This window comes from Mauremys reevesii, linkage group 11, assembly GCF_016161935.1.
Source record: "Mauremys reevesii isolate NIE-2019 linkage group 11, ASM1616193v1, whole genome shotgun sequence".
In the NCBI taxonomy this organism is placed as follows: domain Eukaryota; kingdom Metazoa; phylum Chordata; order Testudines; family Geoemydidae; genus Mauremys; species Mauremys reevesii.
Window position 1 is genome coordinate 584,417 of NC_052633.1, and position 18,565 is coordinate 602,981.

Consider the following 18,565-nt stretch of genomic DNA (forward strand, 5'->3'; position numbering starts at 1 on the left):
CTAACAACAGTATACATTTATCTAACAAATATGTGAAAGGTAGTTGTATTTATGAGGAATAGTAACTACTGTGGGAACAGTAGTACCAAAATCTTCTGTGGGTAGGTAGTGACAAAACCCTTTTTGTAATAGGCTAGCATTGGTATTTTATAACCTCAGGTCTTAGTACCCTGCCATGTATCTCATCAGATAGAGATCTTTGACTTTTCTGTCAAGGGAAAATCAGAGGGTATCTATTTAATGTATGTGGTACATGCATGGTGAGTACAAATATGGCTGGTTGTAAAATCTTGATGAGTTCCTCAACCTCTCTGTTGTGTCTCATTCTGGATCCATGATGTGCTGCAATTATTTGTTAAATTATCAATAGAGAATTTTATTGTTAATTGCCAGAATGCACGTTTTTTTAACACATGCTGTCTAGTGAAATGTTTAAACTGACATTGCTTCTCTCGTTAGTTTTTCAACATCATAAAAATAAGTTCAAGTCTTCCTCAAAAGGACTCCTCCTTATTTGTTGTCTCATTCTGAAATACATTTAGCAGGCAGCGTTTGTTGGCTACCTTTCTTGTTTTGTCAGTGAAGTTTGAATGATTTCTTTATCTCTTGCCTTTTGTCCTACAATCAGAAAAATATTTTGTGTATAACACTAATTTTTTTCATGTAGCTTGTGTGTATATATAAAACCATCCACTGAAGGCAAATTTACCATGCTGGTTTGTTTTTCTCTTACGCTGGTATTAACTGTGAGGAAAATGGCCAGTTCCCTGATGGATTTAACCTGGGAATAGACTCATTTCTGTGACCTCTATGGGGTGGGTGGTTTATACTCATGAGGGAGAGGCTGGGTTGAGTCCCCTCCTGCCCTGTATTCCTGCTTCATGGACTGCCCAATGGCTCCTCTGGGAGAACAGCCTCCACCAGCTGCTACATCTCTCCTCTCCCTCTGCCCAATAAGCAGTGTGGGAGGTGGTTTATGCCAGCAACGGAGACTAGTGAGATGGAGCCCAGAGCAGATCTCTTGCTGAGGAAGAGGTGGGATGTGGACAACAGCGGAGCAGTGAGGCTGAGGCTGACCACCCAATTGCGGGGTGCCTCTTTGGATGGCTTTAACTTGGAGGTTCTGTGGGGAGCCTGGGAAGGTAGTGGAGGGCTCCCTTTGAAAGTGGGTGAGGGACAATATGGGATCTTGCATTTGAGGGGTCCAGGAGCAGACAAAGTGCCCAAGGTGAGAGTCCACGTGTCCTCAGCCCTTCGGTATGACTTACTGAAGGTGCGTAAACTCTCCCGGAAGTTTAATCCCTGTTTACACTTTGGATCACTTTCTTTGGCTTGTATAAATGAAAATCACTTCATTATATTAGAGGACAGGTTTCCCTTAGCTCTGACCCAAGCCATCGCTCTGCAGACCCCAGTGCTATGCCTGGACGCTTGCTTCTTATGGAGGGTTGCCCGAGTTTTAAACAGCAGCTCTGGGTACTAAGCTCTGCTATTGGTCTGTTTTATCTTGTTCTTTCCATGCCTCCCCGCTTTTGGCATGGTGCCTGCTCAGCATAGCTGAAGTGTATGTTATCTGTGTGTTTCTCTCTCTCGGGTGGCGGATAGTGTATATGCAGGACACCAGTCTATTTTGGTCCCTCCTCTTGAACTGGAGAGCAATGTGTCTTTGTGGTTGTCTGCTGTCAGTCAGTACAAAGTGCGGGTCACCTTCTGTTCTTACTCCGTCATGGAGATGTGCACCAAAGGCCTGGGAACACAGACTGACGTTCTTCGGGTAAGTGGACTTCATTTCTGTGTATGCTAACGTACAAGTATCTCTCTCTAATGTTTTTAGTTTGTTGTAGCTGAAAAATGAGCTCCTTCGCAGAATCTCTGAAAGCCTCTGATTATGCTTTGCTTCTTGGCAAATGCTGTAGTTGAAATTGCAGGAAGTTGTCACTTGCTCACAAATTTCAGAAAAAAAAAATTCATTTTGGATTTGGTGTTTCCATGCTTGATTTCAAGTAACAAGGTATTTTTAGTTTTGAAATGTTGAGGGAAATACTCAGCAGGTTCAGTGAACTCGTTCTTTCTGGAAAAAAATGAAAGCCAACAAATAAAAAATCCTGCCACCCACTTGTCAATCCCTTCGTTTCCTGTGTCAGAATTCTCCACACCAAAAGTTCTGAACCATTAAGCTTCCCATTAGCTGTTGACACACAAAGACCAGAATGGACATAATAAACTGTACCCAGAACATAGCTCTAAATTTTGGGACTTGGCAAGAACAAAAGTTTACCAGTTGAATCCTGCAACTTCCCGTCAGTTACAAGTAACATGGATTTTTGGTGTGATGCCACTTTTGTGAAGCTCTGTGTATATCCCATGCCGACTAATAACATTTTATAGTTTGTCTGGTTTACAGACCTCTTCCCTTTAGATTCATTGGGCAGCAGTTTCAGCATCCAGTGAGCATATAGAAAGTATGGCAGCTTGTGCAACCTGGAGTGAGCTGGTTCATTAACGGCTTATTGTTTTTTAAAGACTCCCATCCTGTTCCCGCTTCTGAGGTGCCTGTGCCATGGAATAACACTGTACTTACACTCAGCTGACAAAACCTCTCTTTTTGAGCCACCTGAGCTAGGTGATCTCAATTTTTCAAATATGGAAGTTGGTGACAGAGTCAGCATATGAAAAATCAGGCAATAGAGCCCTACAGTCGTCTTATACGTCCCAAATTCCAAGATGCTGTCAGAATTTCACCTTAGTCAATCCTCACACTCCTAAAAATCCTTTTCCTTGGGCTCAGTGTACAAAAGTATCAGTTTGGGTGGACACACAGGCCCTTGAAAATCAATCCAAATTTTTGTTGCAAGTTACACCAACACATCAATTTGAGCAGTGTCCCAAATAAATCACCCACTGTATTTCCAATGGTTACCTGTTAGCAGAACTCATCTTGCACTTAATGCACTGGTTAACCATTTATAGTTGCATATTTTTTGCTTGGCAAGATCTCTGGTGGTTTTTAGTATACAATAAGAGATCCATTATTTTGTATTGTAAGGGAAAAATAAATGTTTTATCTCTCAATCCTTTTCTCTAAAGGTGGTAATTATACTGTAGTTCCATGTTCATCTACAGCACCCTTTTTCCCTTCTGTGTTTGAGGGGAAGATTTCTGTATTGAGACCCATAATTTGATTGAAAAGGAACTCGGGTATATTTCAGCAGCAGGAGAGCTCCCACTGAAGCAGTGATTTTACTACTCAGAATTGTAGTTCGGGACTTTTCCTATGCTGGAAACGTGCAGAAGCAAAGACCCAAAAGTGGGGACCTGTTGTAGTTGGTTACTATCTTCGTTCATTCTGGCTGCTTATGCCAAAAAATCATTACCATTAACCTGGCTGACAGTAGTAGACTTCCCTTTGCTAGGTAGTCTCATTGTAATACCTTTAAAAACAAAGAGGGGAGAGGTTATTGATTAGATATTATATTTTAAGCATAAATATATATTAGTAGTATGTATTACATTTCCTAGCTCCCTCTTGCAATAGACCCAATCTTTCCTGGCATTTCTAAAGTCAGTCTATCCCTTAATCTCACTGCAAAAGTAGGAGTCTCCTGAAATTGCTAATTTCTGTGTTATGAGGTATTGTGTTTTCTCCCTGTCTTTTTTCAAACACCCTCTCCAACAGATGAAAGGAGTTAACCTGTCCTGTGTACGAACATGTATGGTGGTGGCAGAGGAGAGACCAAGGATTGCACTAACACAGTCCTTCTCTAAATTATTCAAAGACCTGGGCCTCTCTGCACGGTCAGTGAGCACCACATTTGGCTGCAGGGTCAACGTAGCTATTTGCTTGCAGGTGAGATCGGATTATAATCCTTCCCTTCAGCTAATGCATATCAGAGAAATTGATTAGAAAATCACATACAGCTGTGTCCTGAATAGATTTTTTCTATTGAATTTTATCGGTGATTTGTTCTAAGCCCCCCACTCCCTGCGTGCCTTCCTACTACTAAATCACTGACATAAATTTTGAAGGTTGTTTTTTTTGTTTGAAGGTTTTTTTGCATGGCTGGAATGGGGAACTTTGAGTATATGACATCTTGCCCTTCTGTAGTGATGGATGGCCAACTGAGTTAGCTTTTAACCAATGCAAAAAAGTGTACTGTGCCATTGTCAGCTGTGAATGAACAGTACTGAGATAAATATGTAAGTTGCTATGGCTGTGCAGCATAAATATTCCAAGCAATATCATTATAGCTCTGTGGGATTATGATTGAAACTTTGCATTTTGATACTGGCTTATGTATATATGGAACAAATTGGAGAGTTCTTCAGATAAGAAATTCCATGTTAAAGAAGCTGTTATGTTGACAAGCTCTACAATTTTCTTTGCATGCCGTCTTGCTTATGGTATGTTTTTCTGGGCAAAGTATTTGTTGTCTTTGAATGTGCCACACTGACTTTTTCTAGTAAAAAGTATAATCAGAGGCATAACGGCTATGCTTTTAAAATGCACAGCCCAGCATTCATGGAGTGGAGAGGATAGCATTGATTGGTGTCTTGTTTTGATTATTTGGTACTTCAGTCACAACTACATTTTTTTGGCTAACTGAACCAGACTTAAATCTAGTTCTGTTAAACCACATAGATGTGGAGCTCCCTCTCACCAAAAAGGGTAGTGCGTGTTCTTACAGAACATCATGTAGCTATGAAGGGTTATAGGCTAGTAAAGTGGTAGATACCCCTATATGATGACTGACTACGTTAACTCTGTTTTGATAAAGGCAAGTTTCAGTGAATCTGTCAGGTGTTAGGCCCCCTTTCTCCAAAGATATACGCACATGCTTAACTTTACATACATGGGAACATGCATAATGTTAAGCACGTGTATAACTGTTCACAGGTTTGGGGCCTTAAGTTGTAAATCCTTTGCAGTCAGAAAGTGAATGTACATTGGATGTCAGATAGTCAAAGACTGAAGTTCTGTACAAGTTGTTACTACACCTTCCTAAAATGTCAGCTACAGGCTGTTAATTCCTTTTGGGGCCTGCTACCACTAGAGGAAAGAAGGCCTGTTTCCCTTGGGAGCATCTTTGAATGTTATCACCCTAGGTGCTCCCACGAGAGGAGAGAAAATAATCCTTAGCAAAAGTTGCATGAATCTTACCCCTAGAAGAATACCTTTATTTGACTTGTTCAGAAGTGAAAGGGTTTTTTTTAAATGGTTTATGACACACATTTGTAGTCTAGTGATTTTTGTAGCTGACAGCTTTTCAAACGCCTTTTCTCCTTCTCTCCATGCTGTATCTCTAACCTTATGTGCAGGGTCTCTTGTAATTCATCCTTGCAAATAGATGTTATAATCCCAATGAATTTAGAAGTGCAACTTTGTGTTACACACTTTGCATCCTGTATTAATACATTTCTCGGATAGGCGCTAGACAGATGACAACCCACAGAAGAAATGATTTATCAATATAGTAGCAGCAATACCACATAAGGAGAGCACCTAGTAGTAATGCTGCATTTGAAGTTGTAGTGTTAAATCCCTCAGAGATAACTGACAAGACTCCAGTTCTTGTATTTTGTGCCAATAGCATTTCCTCTTAACAGACTTCAGCTTCAGAATGGGCCATGCATGATATCCCTTACTCTGCGGCTGAGAACCTCAAACCTTTTCAACAGAGGTTCTCAAACTGGGGGTCGGGACCCCTCAGGGGGTCATGAGGTTGTTACATGAGGGGTCACGAGCTGTCAGCCTCCACCCTAAACCCCGCTTTGCCTCCAGCATTTTCAATAGTGTTAAATTTCTAAAAAAGTGTTTTTAATTTATGGGGGTGGGGGGTCGCACTCAGAGGCTTGCTGTGTGTAAGGGGTCACCAATACAAAAGTTTGCGAACCCCTGCTTTTGAATATGCTGTGCCAGGTATAATTGCACGTTAAAAGAGCTACACAGTCTTTTTTTTTGCACAGATGAAGGAAGATTAATTAAAAGATCTAAATTCAAAGGTAAAATAGGTGTAAATAAAGTAATTTAATGAACTCATTACATGGGAGAATAAATAGATAAGTTACCCACACACATGGACGCAAACGTGTGTTGTGTATGTTTGAAAATCCCAGAGTAAGACTCGAGATGTACATAAAATCAAGAGTGGAGTGTGTAGAAATGTGATTGGGTAGAAGGTTTTTTTAAGTGCCTAAATAAGGATTTAGGAGCCCAACTTTAGGCACCCTTTTTTTTTTTTTTTAAAGTCTTGGGCAACAACTGTAATGACAAAGTAAGAATGGGAAAGATTAATTTGGGCCCGTTAAGCGTTTCCCCTACAACTGAAAATAAAGGCACATCAGATATTAGCAAGCAAAATAAGGAGAAGGACCTCTGGAAATCCATACCCTCACAGAGCCATCCTTTATGAAGAGATCTGTTTGCTGAAGTCACAAGTAGCGGGAGACTAAAGATTGTCTGAGTCCATGTTTTTTTCTATGGAAATGTCTATTTTATGGCAATGGACTAACCCCTAAGCTCCTATACTACTCCACAAATGTAAACAATTCCTATTTCTAAATTACTTCAAGAAAACTGTCAAGAATTGAGCAGAACGGTCAGTGAAAAGTTCACCCAACATGCACTTGCTGACTGCTGTCCACTTTTATTGAAAAGATTTTTAAGTTGTTCCTCTCCTCTCCCCCCGAAAACCCCACAACCCAAAACATTCCCATTCTGCAATGTTCTATTTAAGTGCATATCAGTGCTGTCCCAGCCAATTATACTTGGTACAGTTTGGTATGGAAATAATACATAACATCTTCCTATCTTAACAGACTGATTTAAAAGTCCCCTTTGATGCCATAAAGAACATTAAATAAGTACTTTTAAATGGGGGGGGGGATAGCAGTAAGCATGCAGGGTCAGTGCTTTGTGAGATTTGGGCATGTTTCCCAATTAATGGTTTAAAGAAAATCTGAAATGGAAATTCCGTTTTTTGTTCTAAGATACTATGACTTTTTGTTCCCGTTCTATTGTGTGTATCTCATGTCTCCTGTGCCTCTTTGTTTGTATTTTTCTTTTCTCTGTTTCTCACACTTTGCTGGCCTCTGTCCCTTCTGTTTGTGGTCCCTCTGTCAGCCAAACAGGCTGGGCAGGCTGGCTGAACAGGTATAGTGATGCATGTGTGTGCTTGTAACGTCCTAAAGTCCTTCTTTCTCCGTGCATACGCTGTGAATGTACCCGCTTAAGGGAGTTCACTTGAAACTAGTCAAATGAGTTTTTCATTTTAAAAAAATTGTATTTTGCTTGCAGAGGCCACTTCTAGCTGAAGTACAAGAATTCCTGTTGTTAAACAAGCAGAGGTCTCTGTATTGAGCCCAGGTTTTTACAGGAAGTGTTTAGTGATTCATTCCCAGCGCTGGAGCTCACATTCTTAACCCAGCTAAAGAGCAGCATTGTCGTTACAGAAAACACCCAAGATTTTTATCAACATTATTACAAAGCACTAAGGCATGTTATTCTAAGGAAACCGCTGGTTACTGTTCCAGCCCTGTAATCTTGAGCAGATTACAAACTGGTGTCTTCTTATGGATCCTGGTCCATACTAGGGTGGGTATGATTCCCAGCCCGGGTAGACAGACTCATGCCAGCTCTGCTTGAGCTAGCATGCCAAAAATAGCAGTGTGGACATTGTGACATGGGCTGGCTGCCTGAGTCCAAGCCCGCAAGCAGTGCTACCACGTCCACAGCAGAGCTAGCATGAGTGTGTCTACCCAGGCTGGGAATCTCACCTCCCAGCTGAAGTGTAGACAGACCCCTAATGCCACGCTGTGTTGCCCTGTGTGGGATGTGGAGGAGGGAAACACCTGGGGAGTTGTCTAATTTTCAGTTTATTGGAGCATAAACTTATAAACTGCTCCAAGTTTAAGCACTATTGGAATTAAATGGTGCCTTGCGTGGTTCATCCACTGAGACTCAGGTTTGCTTTTAGGTCTAGAAACCACTTATCAAAATTGCTCACAAGGTGGCACTTCGTAACTCCAGCAAAGAATAACCTCTCTCCCCGAGCACTCTGTAAACTTTCAGTAGTTAAGAAAAGATGTTATAGCCTGACTGATTGTACATATTGATTGAGTTTTGTTCTTTCTAGGATCGTATCATTGGATATAGAAATTGAGTGTAGAGAATGGGGTTATGCCTGCATAGGGTCGTCTTATATACTTGAAGCATAGTACATGATCCTGTTTTAGAAGAATGTATTAGTACCAAAATAAAATTTGGTGCCTTCAAAAGTTTCCATGCATATATGAGCTACTTCTCTGTTTTACTTGCTGATTGTATGAAAAATCAAAGCTGCATGATGGGAATTGGTCGTAGGAAGAGCTCTTTACTGTACTCACAGTATACCAGAGACAACACTGTGTGTCAGTGAAAGACATAGAGGAATATATAGGGAGTGATTTGAAAAACAGAAACAAGATTTTTTGGTTTATGTTAAAATTGTCATCTCTTCTCTCACCCCCCCCCCCTTTGTTCTTAGGGAACTGCAGGACCAGATCCAACAACAGTCTACGTAGACATGAGAGCGCTTCGACATGACAGGTACGGGTGATAATACACAGCACTAACCCCTGAAGCACTGCAGACAAGTCTGTTCATCCTCACTGCATTGTGCTTTATGCTGAAAGGTGCTTGTCAGCTCCTCATCTCTCTGCCCACAGCCCCTCCACCCTGGAAGTGTCCCAACCTCCCTTTCCCACCGCTTGTTCTGCCCTCTTGCATCATCTCTAATTTCTGTGCACTAAAACAAATCTTAGTGTTTAGATCAGTCAAAATATTATGTAACAGTATTTGCAGTCCTAATTTCAGCCAGCTCAGTATTTGAGCAAGCAACTTAAATTGCAGTAACTTAATCTCCCCTTGTCTAGTTCATTTCTAGGGTACACACTGTCATACTATCATAGAGCCGGATATAGACTTGCAAAGAGATGTCAGTCTGTTAAGACCAAATTCAGCCCGTGGGATAAAGAGAGGAGTCTTATTTCAGGCAATGGGAGTGGTGCCTGTTTGCCTCAGGACTGAATTTGGCCCCTGGAATTGGGGCTGGTGCAGTATAAAATAGTGTCTGTGGGGAGCAGGCGAGGGGCTGTTTTCTTTATGCCCTTCTGTTGTTTTTCCTGCTACACCCGGCTCTTGGCCTCTTGGCACATATATGCACATTTACTGAAGGCCAAGTCAGTGCAGGTTATGCTACAATGGCATTTACTTCCATCCTGGTTTGCCAGTTTGCTTGCTAAATTCTTCTTGACATTTAATGTGCACTATCATTTATATCATCCCTGAATTTGGTCATGAGAGTTTCAACAAAGATGATGTTTCAACTGTAGATGAAGTTTTTAGCTGGCCAGATCTGTGGAGCCCACCACCGCTACAGGAAGCTGAGAGCTGCTGCTTTGTTTAGTGAGGTGAGGCTGGAATGGTTGTAGTCAGTAGATGCCAGTGTCCTCATCTGAGCAAAATGACGTCAACGGGATCTGACTGGAAAAGAGACCTTGTAGTTTGGCATTTGGTGCCCTTGGCACTTTGGAATCTAGCTGAAACAGTTGCGAATGCAATTGCTGTGAATTTCTAGCATTGCTTTTGAAGTGAGTTTTTGGTGTTTTGGGGCACTCCTAGAAGGCCAGGACAATAGAGAGGTGTTGTGGTCACCGCTGGGGTTCACTAACTGCCAGCTCCCAGTCAGTGAGCACCGTCATGGGCAGCTGAGCATAGGCGTCAGCAGACAATGTAGGTCAAGAAAAGGAAAACAATTATTAGTAGAGAATAAATGTAAACCCACTTGCCTATTTTTAAAGTGTCGCTGTGAGACCACAAATAAATCTTCACTGAGCAAAAGCATTTTCCATTTACCTTTCCAGGGTACGTTTGGTGGAGCGGGGTTCTCCCCACAGCTTGCCGTTGATGGAGTCTGGAAAGGTAAGTGGATGGCTTTTGTTGTAAAGCTTTTCTGAGTGTTCAGCTTCTTTGCTCGGATATAGCTTCCTCATAAATTGCCTGGGGAGTTAAATATGTTTTTCTAAGTTGAGAGGTGAACTTCATGCCATAGAAATAGAGCCCCCGGAAATAAAAATAAATAGTTGTTTTAGCCAAGTTAAAAGGCAAGCTTCAGGAGCGTAACTTGGGCACAGTATTGCTACACTTGTGTTCCAGCTTCCATTGTAAACCCTTCCTCTTTTCTTTTCCCCCTTACATGTTCCAGCAAACATTGTTTTTGGCTAAAATATTCCGTGCTTAATCTCAGTCCTGAGGTAATTTTTTTTCTGGAAGTTGAAGTATAATCGGCTCATCTGTTGTTTTCTGTGTGTGGCAAAATAATAATTGGCTTCCTCGCCACAGTAAATCCTCCCATCTGGAAAGGACTGGTGGTTTGACCATGTGGGTGGGTATGATCTACCCAGTTGTCCTTTTCAGTGTAATGGATTAACTACGTATTAGAAATGTTGTTTGCATATGTCCTGATCAATAATATGACCAAACAGCCCAAATCACTGAATTGCTTTTGTTCAAACTTTGCTTGATTTGTACATTCCATGAGATCTAAGAAACAAACCAAGTTTAAATAAATCAGTTCCATGGTTTTAAAGTTAAAAGCATGGGATGGGGATTGAATCATACAGTGAATGGATTTTTAATTTGAAGCCACCATGTGAGATTCTCACCCCAGCCCCTTTACCCTCCATACGATTCTGGAGATCCTGCCTTTACTTAGCCTCCCCGCCCCGGGACTGCATCGGCTCCTGGAGCAGCCCAGAATCAGGGTACTAGAGTGCTGGCTTACAGCCACCTAGCCTCTGCCCCAAGAACGGTAGAGACACAGCACAGACGCTCATCCACTTATCTAGGGTTAAAGAAACCTCGCACACCTTTACAATCACACTTTATAGAGAACAAGGGGAGTGAGAGAGCCTAGAATTAATCTCTAGTCAAAGTATTGAACCATTGAGTTCACTGGGAGAGGTGAGTTTAAAAAATGAACATGACTTTAACATTGCAATATTTGTTTCCTGTTGCAGATTCTGCCTGGCGTAAAGGTTATTATAGCACACACTGAAACTAAGGGACCTCTCGGAGATTCACATTTGGGAGAGGTAAAGGTTTGATGCCCATGTAGTCACTATACTTGTAATGACATTATATTTATTTTAAAAATAAATGTCTGCCTGATTGGTAGCGGGATAGAAATATCACTTTGTCAGTCCAAAGAGATGAGTAAACCAGGATAGCTGAAACTTTATAACAAAACCAAGTACAATATCGACATGCCTAAGCAGATTCCTGTCTCATCCTCCATTCTGAACTCTGAGGTAGTCCTCGCTTACTGACCCATATCTAATTAGAAGCCATGGGTGGTAAAATAACTGTCCCACCATTTCTTTAGCATTGCCTGCCCCCATCAGTGCAGAGGATTGGTTTAATAGAGGGAGGTATTTCCTGATTTTATACAGATCCCTATTTTACAAACAAACAAAGCTTTGTGTGATATTACATACAGTGGGGCTCACTGAAACCGACAGGCCTTTTTGATGGAAGAAGCCTGTTAAGAGATTCTTTCCCAAGCACCAGACTGAAAGAGATCGATTTAAGTGAGCTCTTCAGGCCTCTGAAATGTATTTTTAGTTGCATGCACTGAAGATGCTGTCTTTCTACTGCTTTTAATGTTATGTGCACTGGAAGTTTATTCTCTTTAAAGATCATTCTTGGCAGTTCTTGGGCACCAAGATTATCAGTATGACAGATTTTTACTGCATCAGGAAATTCTTCTGTCTAATTATGGCAAAATAACCGTGTCTGTGTATAATGCCGTGGGTCCCTCATGGTACGTTTTATGTCCTAGATTTGGGTGAGTAGTCCACACAATGCTACTGGTTATTACACAGTCTATGGTGAAGAGGCACTGCACGCTGACCACTTTAGCGCTCGGCTGAGTTTTGGAGACACACAGACAGTATGGGCACGGACTGGGTACCTGGGCTTCCTGCGCAGAACAGAACTTACTGATGCCAGTGGAGGTGAGATGGGAAAACAGGTCTTGGTAGTGTCATCTAACGTACAGGGGCATTTGTTTGTAACACCTCATGTAGCTGAGCAAGCAAAGAGCAAGTCTGTATTATTATGTACTTGTATTACGGTAGCACCTAGGAGCATGGACCAGGCCCCATTGTGCTAGGTGCTGTACAAACACAGTGCCCCGGGAAGCTTACAGTCGGAGTATAAGATGGGTACAGACAGATGGACAAATGGAAGGAAATAATGAGACAACGTTGGCTAACTAGACAGGACAGACATAGGGTGAGGGAAGGGGTAGAACACACCAGAAGAGAGAACAATCTGATGGCAGCAAAGGTCATGTTAGTTTCACAGGGTTCCCTTCCCCCCCCCCCGCCCCCTCCAGTGGGTTTACTTAGGAGGGGATCAGCGAAGTGGAAAGAAAAGGGAAGGGACTGGCTGCATGGGACAGTACAGGGGAGAAGGAGCAAATGTGGAGTGAAAATGGGCGGCGCGTAGCCTAGGCAGGGGAAGCTCTGCCCCCCACATGGCTCCACCCATATTCTGTCCCAAGGCCCCCTCCTGCTCGCCAGCCACTAGTTGGCTCCAGCCCAGGCAGGCTGCTCCTCTTCCGGGAAGCCTGCTGAAGCTAGGGTGGTGGCTGACCTGCAGCCAGGACTTGGGGTGGCTGGGGCCACCCAGCGCTGGGGGGCCCTTGGTGGTGGGGCCGCCTGCCTGGCGCTCCGGGACTGGAGGGGTTGCCGTGCGCCACCCAGTGCTGCAGAACTGGGGTGGTCGCAAGCTGTCCAGGACTGGAGGTGCTTGGGCAGCCCGGGGCCCTCTGATCTTTGGCGGGGGAAGGAGGGTGGAAGGGGCGGGGCCTCAGGCAAAAGGGGCAGGCCAGGGCGGGGACTAGCCTTCCCAAGCCCATGGTTCACCCACCACCCATGGGGGTGAAGCCGCAAATGTGGAGTGAAGCCGAGGTGGAGAGACTGATGAAGGGGGAGGAGGAGAGTGAAACAAACAGCCACTCAGCACAGGGGAGGGGGAGAGAAATGTCAATAGTCTGTAGAAAATTAAGGCCCCTATCCTGTAAGATGCTGATTGACTTCAGTGAGAAATAAGAAATACTCAATTTCCCAGGAATTCAGGGAGGAATTCCCTTAATGTGCACATGTTCATTGAATGTAATGATTCTGAATAATCAGGCAAAATAGGTAATGCCTCTGCCCAATGTACTATTTTAACAATGTGACCATCTTCCTTTTTATTTTGGAATTGAAATTGTGAGACTAATAGCACTGGCATATCTGATGGGTATTACATGCTACTCCAGTCAGCTCTGCCAGGCACCGCATTCTTCACCTGTGGATAACTCATGTTCCAGTCCTCATCCTGAGATTTCTACTTATACCAAATTACCTGGTGCTTCTGGACCGTGCACAAGTAGGAACATTTTCCCTGTTCTCCAGAGGTGAAAGCCTGCTACACTAACCCCAATGTAGCTGGTCCAATTTAGAAAATAGTGTGACTCTGATAAGTCTCATTCAACATCTGGTACCTGTTGTCATGCTCTTCGGAGTGGCTCACAACCGTGAGGGCTGTCTCAGGGCAGGCTGTCCGTAAACAAGGGCAGACATCTGAAACTGGCGGTATGTTCTATAATTAATTTCACCAAGCCAATAACAAATGTGAACTCCTGGATCACTGTACCAGTCTTACTGTGGAGTCACAGACAGTCCCCTTAGCCACCCAGACAAAAATCGCACCACAGCAGGTTTCTCCCAGTCCTAAGAGACCAGTCCTTCACCCCAGATCAATTGGTATTCCAGACCTTACACCAAAGACAATGCTGGCAGCCAGTTCTATAGTAAACCAACTGAAGGTTTATTAGCTAGGAAAAGGAAATGAGTTATTGAAAGAGTAAAGCAGGTAAAATATATTAACAGGTGTGTCACAGTTTGTAACTCCAAATGGTGGCAGAGATGTCATGAACTGCCAGTCTCTCCCAAAACTTCTTTCAGGGTACCCGGAATAACTCTGGAGATCTCCACTTTGCATCTGGTGCACTTCCCTGTCCAAGATAGTCCAGAGATTGAGGATCTTTCTTTGAATCTATATTTACAGTATCTTCACACACACAGCAAGCTGACAATGTCACCACCCACGTGCCTTTTTCCTGTGTTGAAGATGGGTGAGAAATGCACTTAAACTTCTTCGAGTGCTTGCTCATGTGTATTCCACAGTAGGTGCGTGCGCACCACGTGCACCGGTGCTGGAAGTTTTTCCCATAGCAGTACCCGGAGTGGGGGAGCCCCGCTGCGACCCCTGGAGTGGCGCCTCTATAGCGCACTATAAGGGGAGCCGTGCACTCCCCTCACCCTCAGTTCCTTCTTGCCGGACCAACTCCGACAAAGGGGAAGGAGGGCGGGATGTGGAAGAGTCATGAGCAACACATCTCGAAGAACGCCAGTTATGGAACAGGTAACTGTCCTTTCTTCTTCAAGTGCTTGCTCGTGTGTATTCCACAGTAGGTGATTGCAAGCTGTGTCTGATGGAGGTGGGTAGGAGTTCAGATTCCCTGGCTGAAGCACAGCCCTACCAAAACCAGCGTCATCCCTGGCTTGCGAGACAATCGCATAGTGTGACGTGAACGTGTGTACTGAGGACCAGGTAGCGGCTCTACAGATGTCCTGGATAAGGACGTGGGCCACAAAGGCTGCTGACGAGGCCTAAGCCCTTGTCGAGTGCACCCTCACGATAGGTGGTGAGGGAACCCCTGCTAGGTCGTAGCATGTGTGGATGCATGATGTAATCCACCGGGAAAGCCTCTGGGTGGAGATTGGTTGACCCTTCATGTGCTCGGCTGAAGCACCAGAGTTGTGAGGACCTGCGGGACGGCTTAGTCCGATCCAGATAAAAAGCGAGCGCCCTGCACACATCGAGCGTATGGAGGCGGCGTTCCTCGTTAGAAGCATGAGGTTTGGGGCAGAGGACAGGCAGGAAGATGTCCTGACCCACGTGAAAGGCGGAGACCACCTCAGGGAGGAATGCAGGATGTGGGCGGAGCTGCACCTTGTCCTTGTGAAAGACCCTGTGTGGGGGTCACAGGTCAGGGCCCTGAGCTCCGAGACCCATCGGGCTGACATAGCCACGAGGAAGGCTACCTTCCATGAAAGGTGAGACCATGAGTATGTGGCCAGGGGTTCGTACCGGGGCCCCGTGAGACGGGATAACACCAAGTTTAGATCCCACTGAGGAACCTACTGTGGCATACACATGAGCAACACATCTCAAAGAACGCCAGTTACGGAACAGGTAACTGTCCTTTTTTACCTCCGACCATATACGTGATGGCCACTTGCTTTGACAGTAGCATTTTGTGTTAAAGTCCTTAAGTCCTTCATTAGCATTTCACAAGATTTCTTTGATGGGTAATTGAGTTACAAGGGTATTTACCGTGTAAATATTTGCTATTACATTCTGACAGGAACAGATAAGTAAAAACAATACAAGTATCATTCCATTCCATTAGTTTTTATGAAGGTTAAACATCTGGATACACATACATTTAACACTTTGATCTATACTAACACACAAGTGAAGTGACCTTAATACACTGACCTGGTCAGCCGGCCCTGATCCGACCTGGTCTGCCAGGTCACGCTTTTATCAATGGGTAACTCCTATACAGTTCAGCAGATATCATCTTGAGTCACTAAGAGGAGCAGTGAGCTGGCTCCTAAACACAGTTCTCCCAAATGGCAGAGCATCCTATCTATTACATGCCGCTTTTCCTCCTAGGAAATGGGCCATGAAAACGTTAGGCCAGATGATTAATGTACATGCATGTGAATTTGAGACTCTCTGTTTTTCACATTTATTGATAACCTCAATGTCTTCACCGTTTCCAGAGAGGCATGATGCCCTGTATGTGGTAGGCTCCTTGGATGAAACACTGGAGCTGAGAGGAATGAGGTATCATCCCATTGATATTGAGACCTCTGTGATCAGAGCTCACAAAAGTATTGCTGAATGGTAAGAGGTTCAGAGCTATATACATTTTCCGTTAAGACATTTTTCTTTGTGTTCTTTTCTTTTTTTAAAGCATCAAAGCCCAGATTTTGCAACCGAGAATGCTCCATAGGTAACTTGCCAGGAGCCCTCTCACCCACCTTATTGGTTTATACTTTTGTCTGACAGAAATAAAAAAAAAAAATTGCTTGTTACACCAGTTAGCTAGGAGTGAAAACAAAAATGTAGGCCTGCAGAGAGCAGTTACAATCGTAGAACTGCAGGGCTGGAAGGGACCTTGAGAAGTCATCAAATCCCGCCCCCTGCGCTGGGGCAGGGCCGAGTAAACCTCGACCATCCCCGACAGGTGTTACTCCAACCTGTTTTTAAAACCTTCCAATGCTTTAATTACCCTTATAGTTAGCAAGCTTTCCGTAATATCTAACCTAAATCTCCCTTGCTGCTGATTTAAGCCCATTATTTCTTGTACTACCTTCAGTGAACATGGATGAAACAATTGATCCCTGTCCTCTTTATAACAGCCCTCATATTTTCTGAAGACCAACCATGCTTTTTTTAACCTTTCCTCCAAGCCTTTTATCATTTTTGTTGCTCTCTTCTGGACTCTTCCCTATTTCTCCACATCTTTCCTTAATGTGGCACCCAGAATTGGGGACACTACTCCACCTGAGGCCTCACCACTGCTGAGTAGAACAGCACAATTACCTCTTGTCTTACATACGATACTCCTAATACTCCCCATAATTGTATTAGCCTTTTTCTCATCTGTATCACATTACTGAGTCATATTCAATTTGTGATCCACTATAACTACCAGATCCTTTTCAGGAGTACGACCGCCTAGCCAGGTAGTTCCCATTTTGTAGTTGTGCATTTGATTTTTCCTTCTTGAGTGAAGTGCTTTCCACCTGTTTTTACTGAATTTCATTTTGTTGATTTCAGGCCAATTCTCCAATTTGTCACGGTCATTTAGAATTCTAGTCCTGTCCTCCAAAGTGCGTGCAGTGCCTCCCATCTTGGTGTAAACTGCAGATTTTATAAGCATATACTCCACTCCCATTATCCAAGTCATTAATGAAAATATTGAATAGTACCAGACCCAGAACTGATCCCTGTGGGACCCCAATAAATACACCCTCCCAGTTTGACAGCGAATCCTTCATAACTACTCACGGAGTACAGTCTTTCAACCAGTTGTGTATCCACTTGATAGTAATTTCATCTACACCACGTTTCCCTAGTTTGCTGGTGAGAATGTCATGTGGGATTGTGTCAAAAAGCCTTAGTAAATCAAGATGTATCACAGCTACTGCTTCCCCCTGTCCACTGGGTCCGTAATCCAAGGAAATCAGATTGGTTTGACATGATTTGTTTTTGACAAATCCATTCTGGCAATTCCTGATAATCCCATTGTACTCCAGGACATACGAATTGATTGCTGCTTAATGTGTTCCAGTAACTTTCCAGGTTTCAAAATTAGGCTGACTGGTCTGTAATTCCTTGGGTTCTCTCTGTTCCCCCTTTTTAAAGATAAGTACTGTGTTAGCCCGCCTCCAGTGTTCTGGGACCTGCAGGAGTTCTCAAAGATAATTATTAACAGTTCTGAGATTGCTTCAGCCTTGAATACATCTCACTTATCTAATATTCTTTAACCTGCTCTTTCCCTATGTTGGCTCGTGTTCCTTTCCTTGTTGTTAATATTAATTGTGTTAAGTAGCTGGTCACCATTAACATTTTCAGTGAAAACTGAAGCAAAATAGGCATTAAACCCCTCAGCTTTCTTCACGTCATCAGTTATTAGCTCTCCTTCCCTGCCGAGTGGAGGACCTGCACTTTCCCTTATCTTTCTTTTGCTCCTCATGTATTTCAGGAACAACTTCTTATTGCCTTTTATGTCCCTTGCTAGGTGTAACTCCTTTCATGCCTCACCCTTCTGGATTTTGTCCCTACGTGTTTATGCTGTTCTCTTGTACTCGTCTTGAGCAATTTGTCCAAGTTTCCACTTTCTGTAGGATTCCATTTTGATTTTCAGGTCACTAAAGAGCTCCTGGTGGAACCATAGGATATGTCTACACAGCAAGGAAAAACCTGTGACTGGCCCATACCAGCCAACAATGAAACAGCCCTGCAACCAGAGTTGTGTAGACTTCCAGGCTGGACTGGAGACCCGAGTTCTGGGCTCCTCCCACCTCACAGGGTCCTAGACCCTGGCTCCAGTCTGAGCCCAGAAGTCTCCACAGCAACAAAACAGCCCCGCAGCCCGAGCTCTACAAGCCCAAGTTGGCTGGCATGGGCCAGCTACAGGAATCTAAATTGCTGTGTAGACATACCCCTATTGGCTGTTACTGTTCCTCCTGTTTTTCCTTCGCATTGGTTTACAGTTGTACCTTTTAATATGGTCTCCTTGAGAAACTGCCAGTTCTCCTGAACTCCTGAACTTTTTTAACTTAGATTTTCTTCCCATGGGACCTACCAGTTCTCTTGAGTTTGTTAAAGCCTGCT

General features: G+C 43.6%; 1 protein-coding gene across 4 annotated transcripts in view; it reads left to right on the top strand.

The window, feature by feature from the left end:
• Positions 1-18,565, top strand: part of DIP2A (disco interacting protein 2 homolog A) — a 186,903-nt gene that overhangs the window by 160,556 nt on the left and 7,782 nt on the right. For all 4 annotated transcript variants that reach the window (XM_039494216.1, XM_039494217.1, XM_039494219.1 and 1 more), the window contains 7 exons: positions 1,606-1,774; positions 3,677-3,847; positions 8,523-8,584; positions 9,901-9,958; positions 11,056-11,130; positions 11,877-12,051; positions 15,943-16,066. In XM_039494216.1, the coding sequence (XP_039350150.1) occupies positions 1,606-1,774; positions 3,677-3,847; positions 8,523-8,584; positions 9,901-9,958; positions 11,056-11,130; positions 11,877-12,051; positions 15,943-16,066 (834 nt within the window). The remainder of the gene's footprint in view (positions 1-1,605; positions 1,775-3,676; positions 3,848-8,522; positions 8,585-9,900; positions 9,959-11,055; positions 11,131-11,876; positions 12,052-15,942; positions 16,067-18,565) is intronic.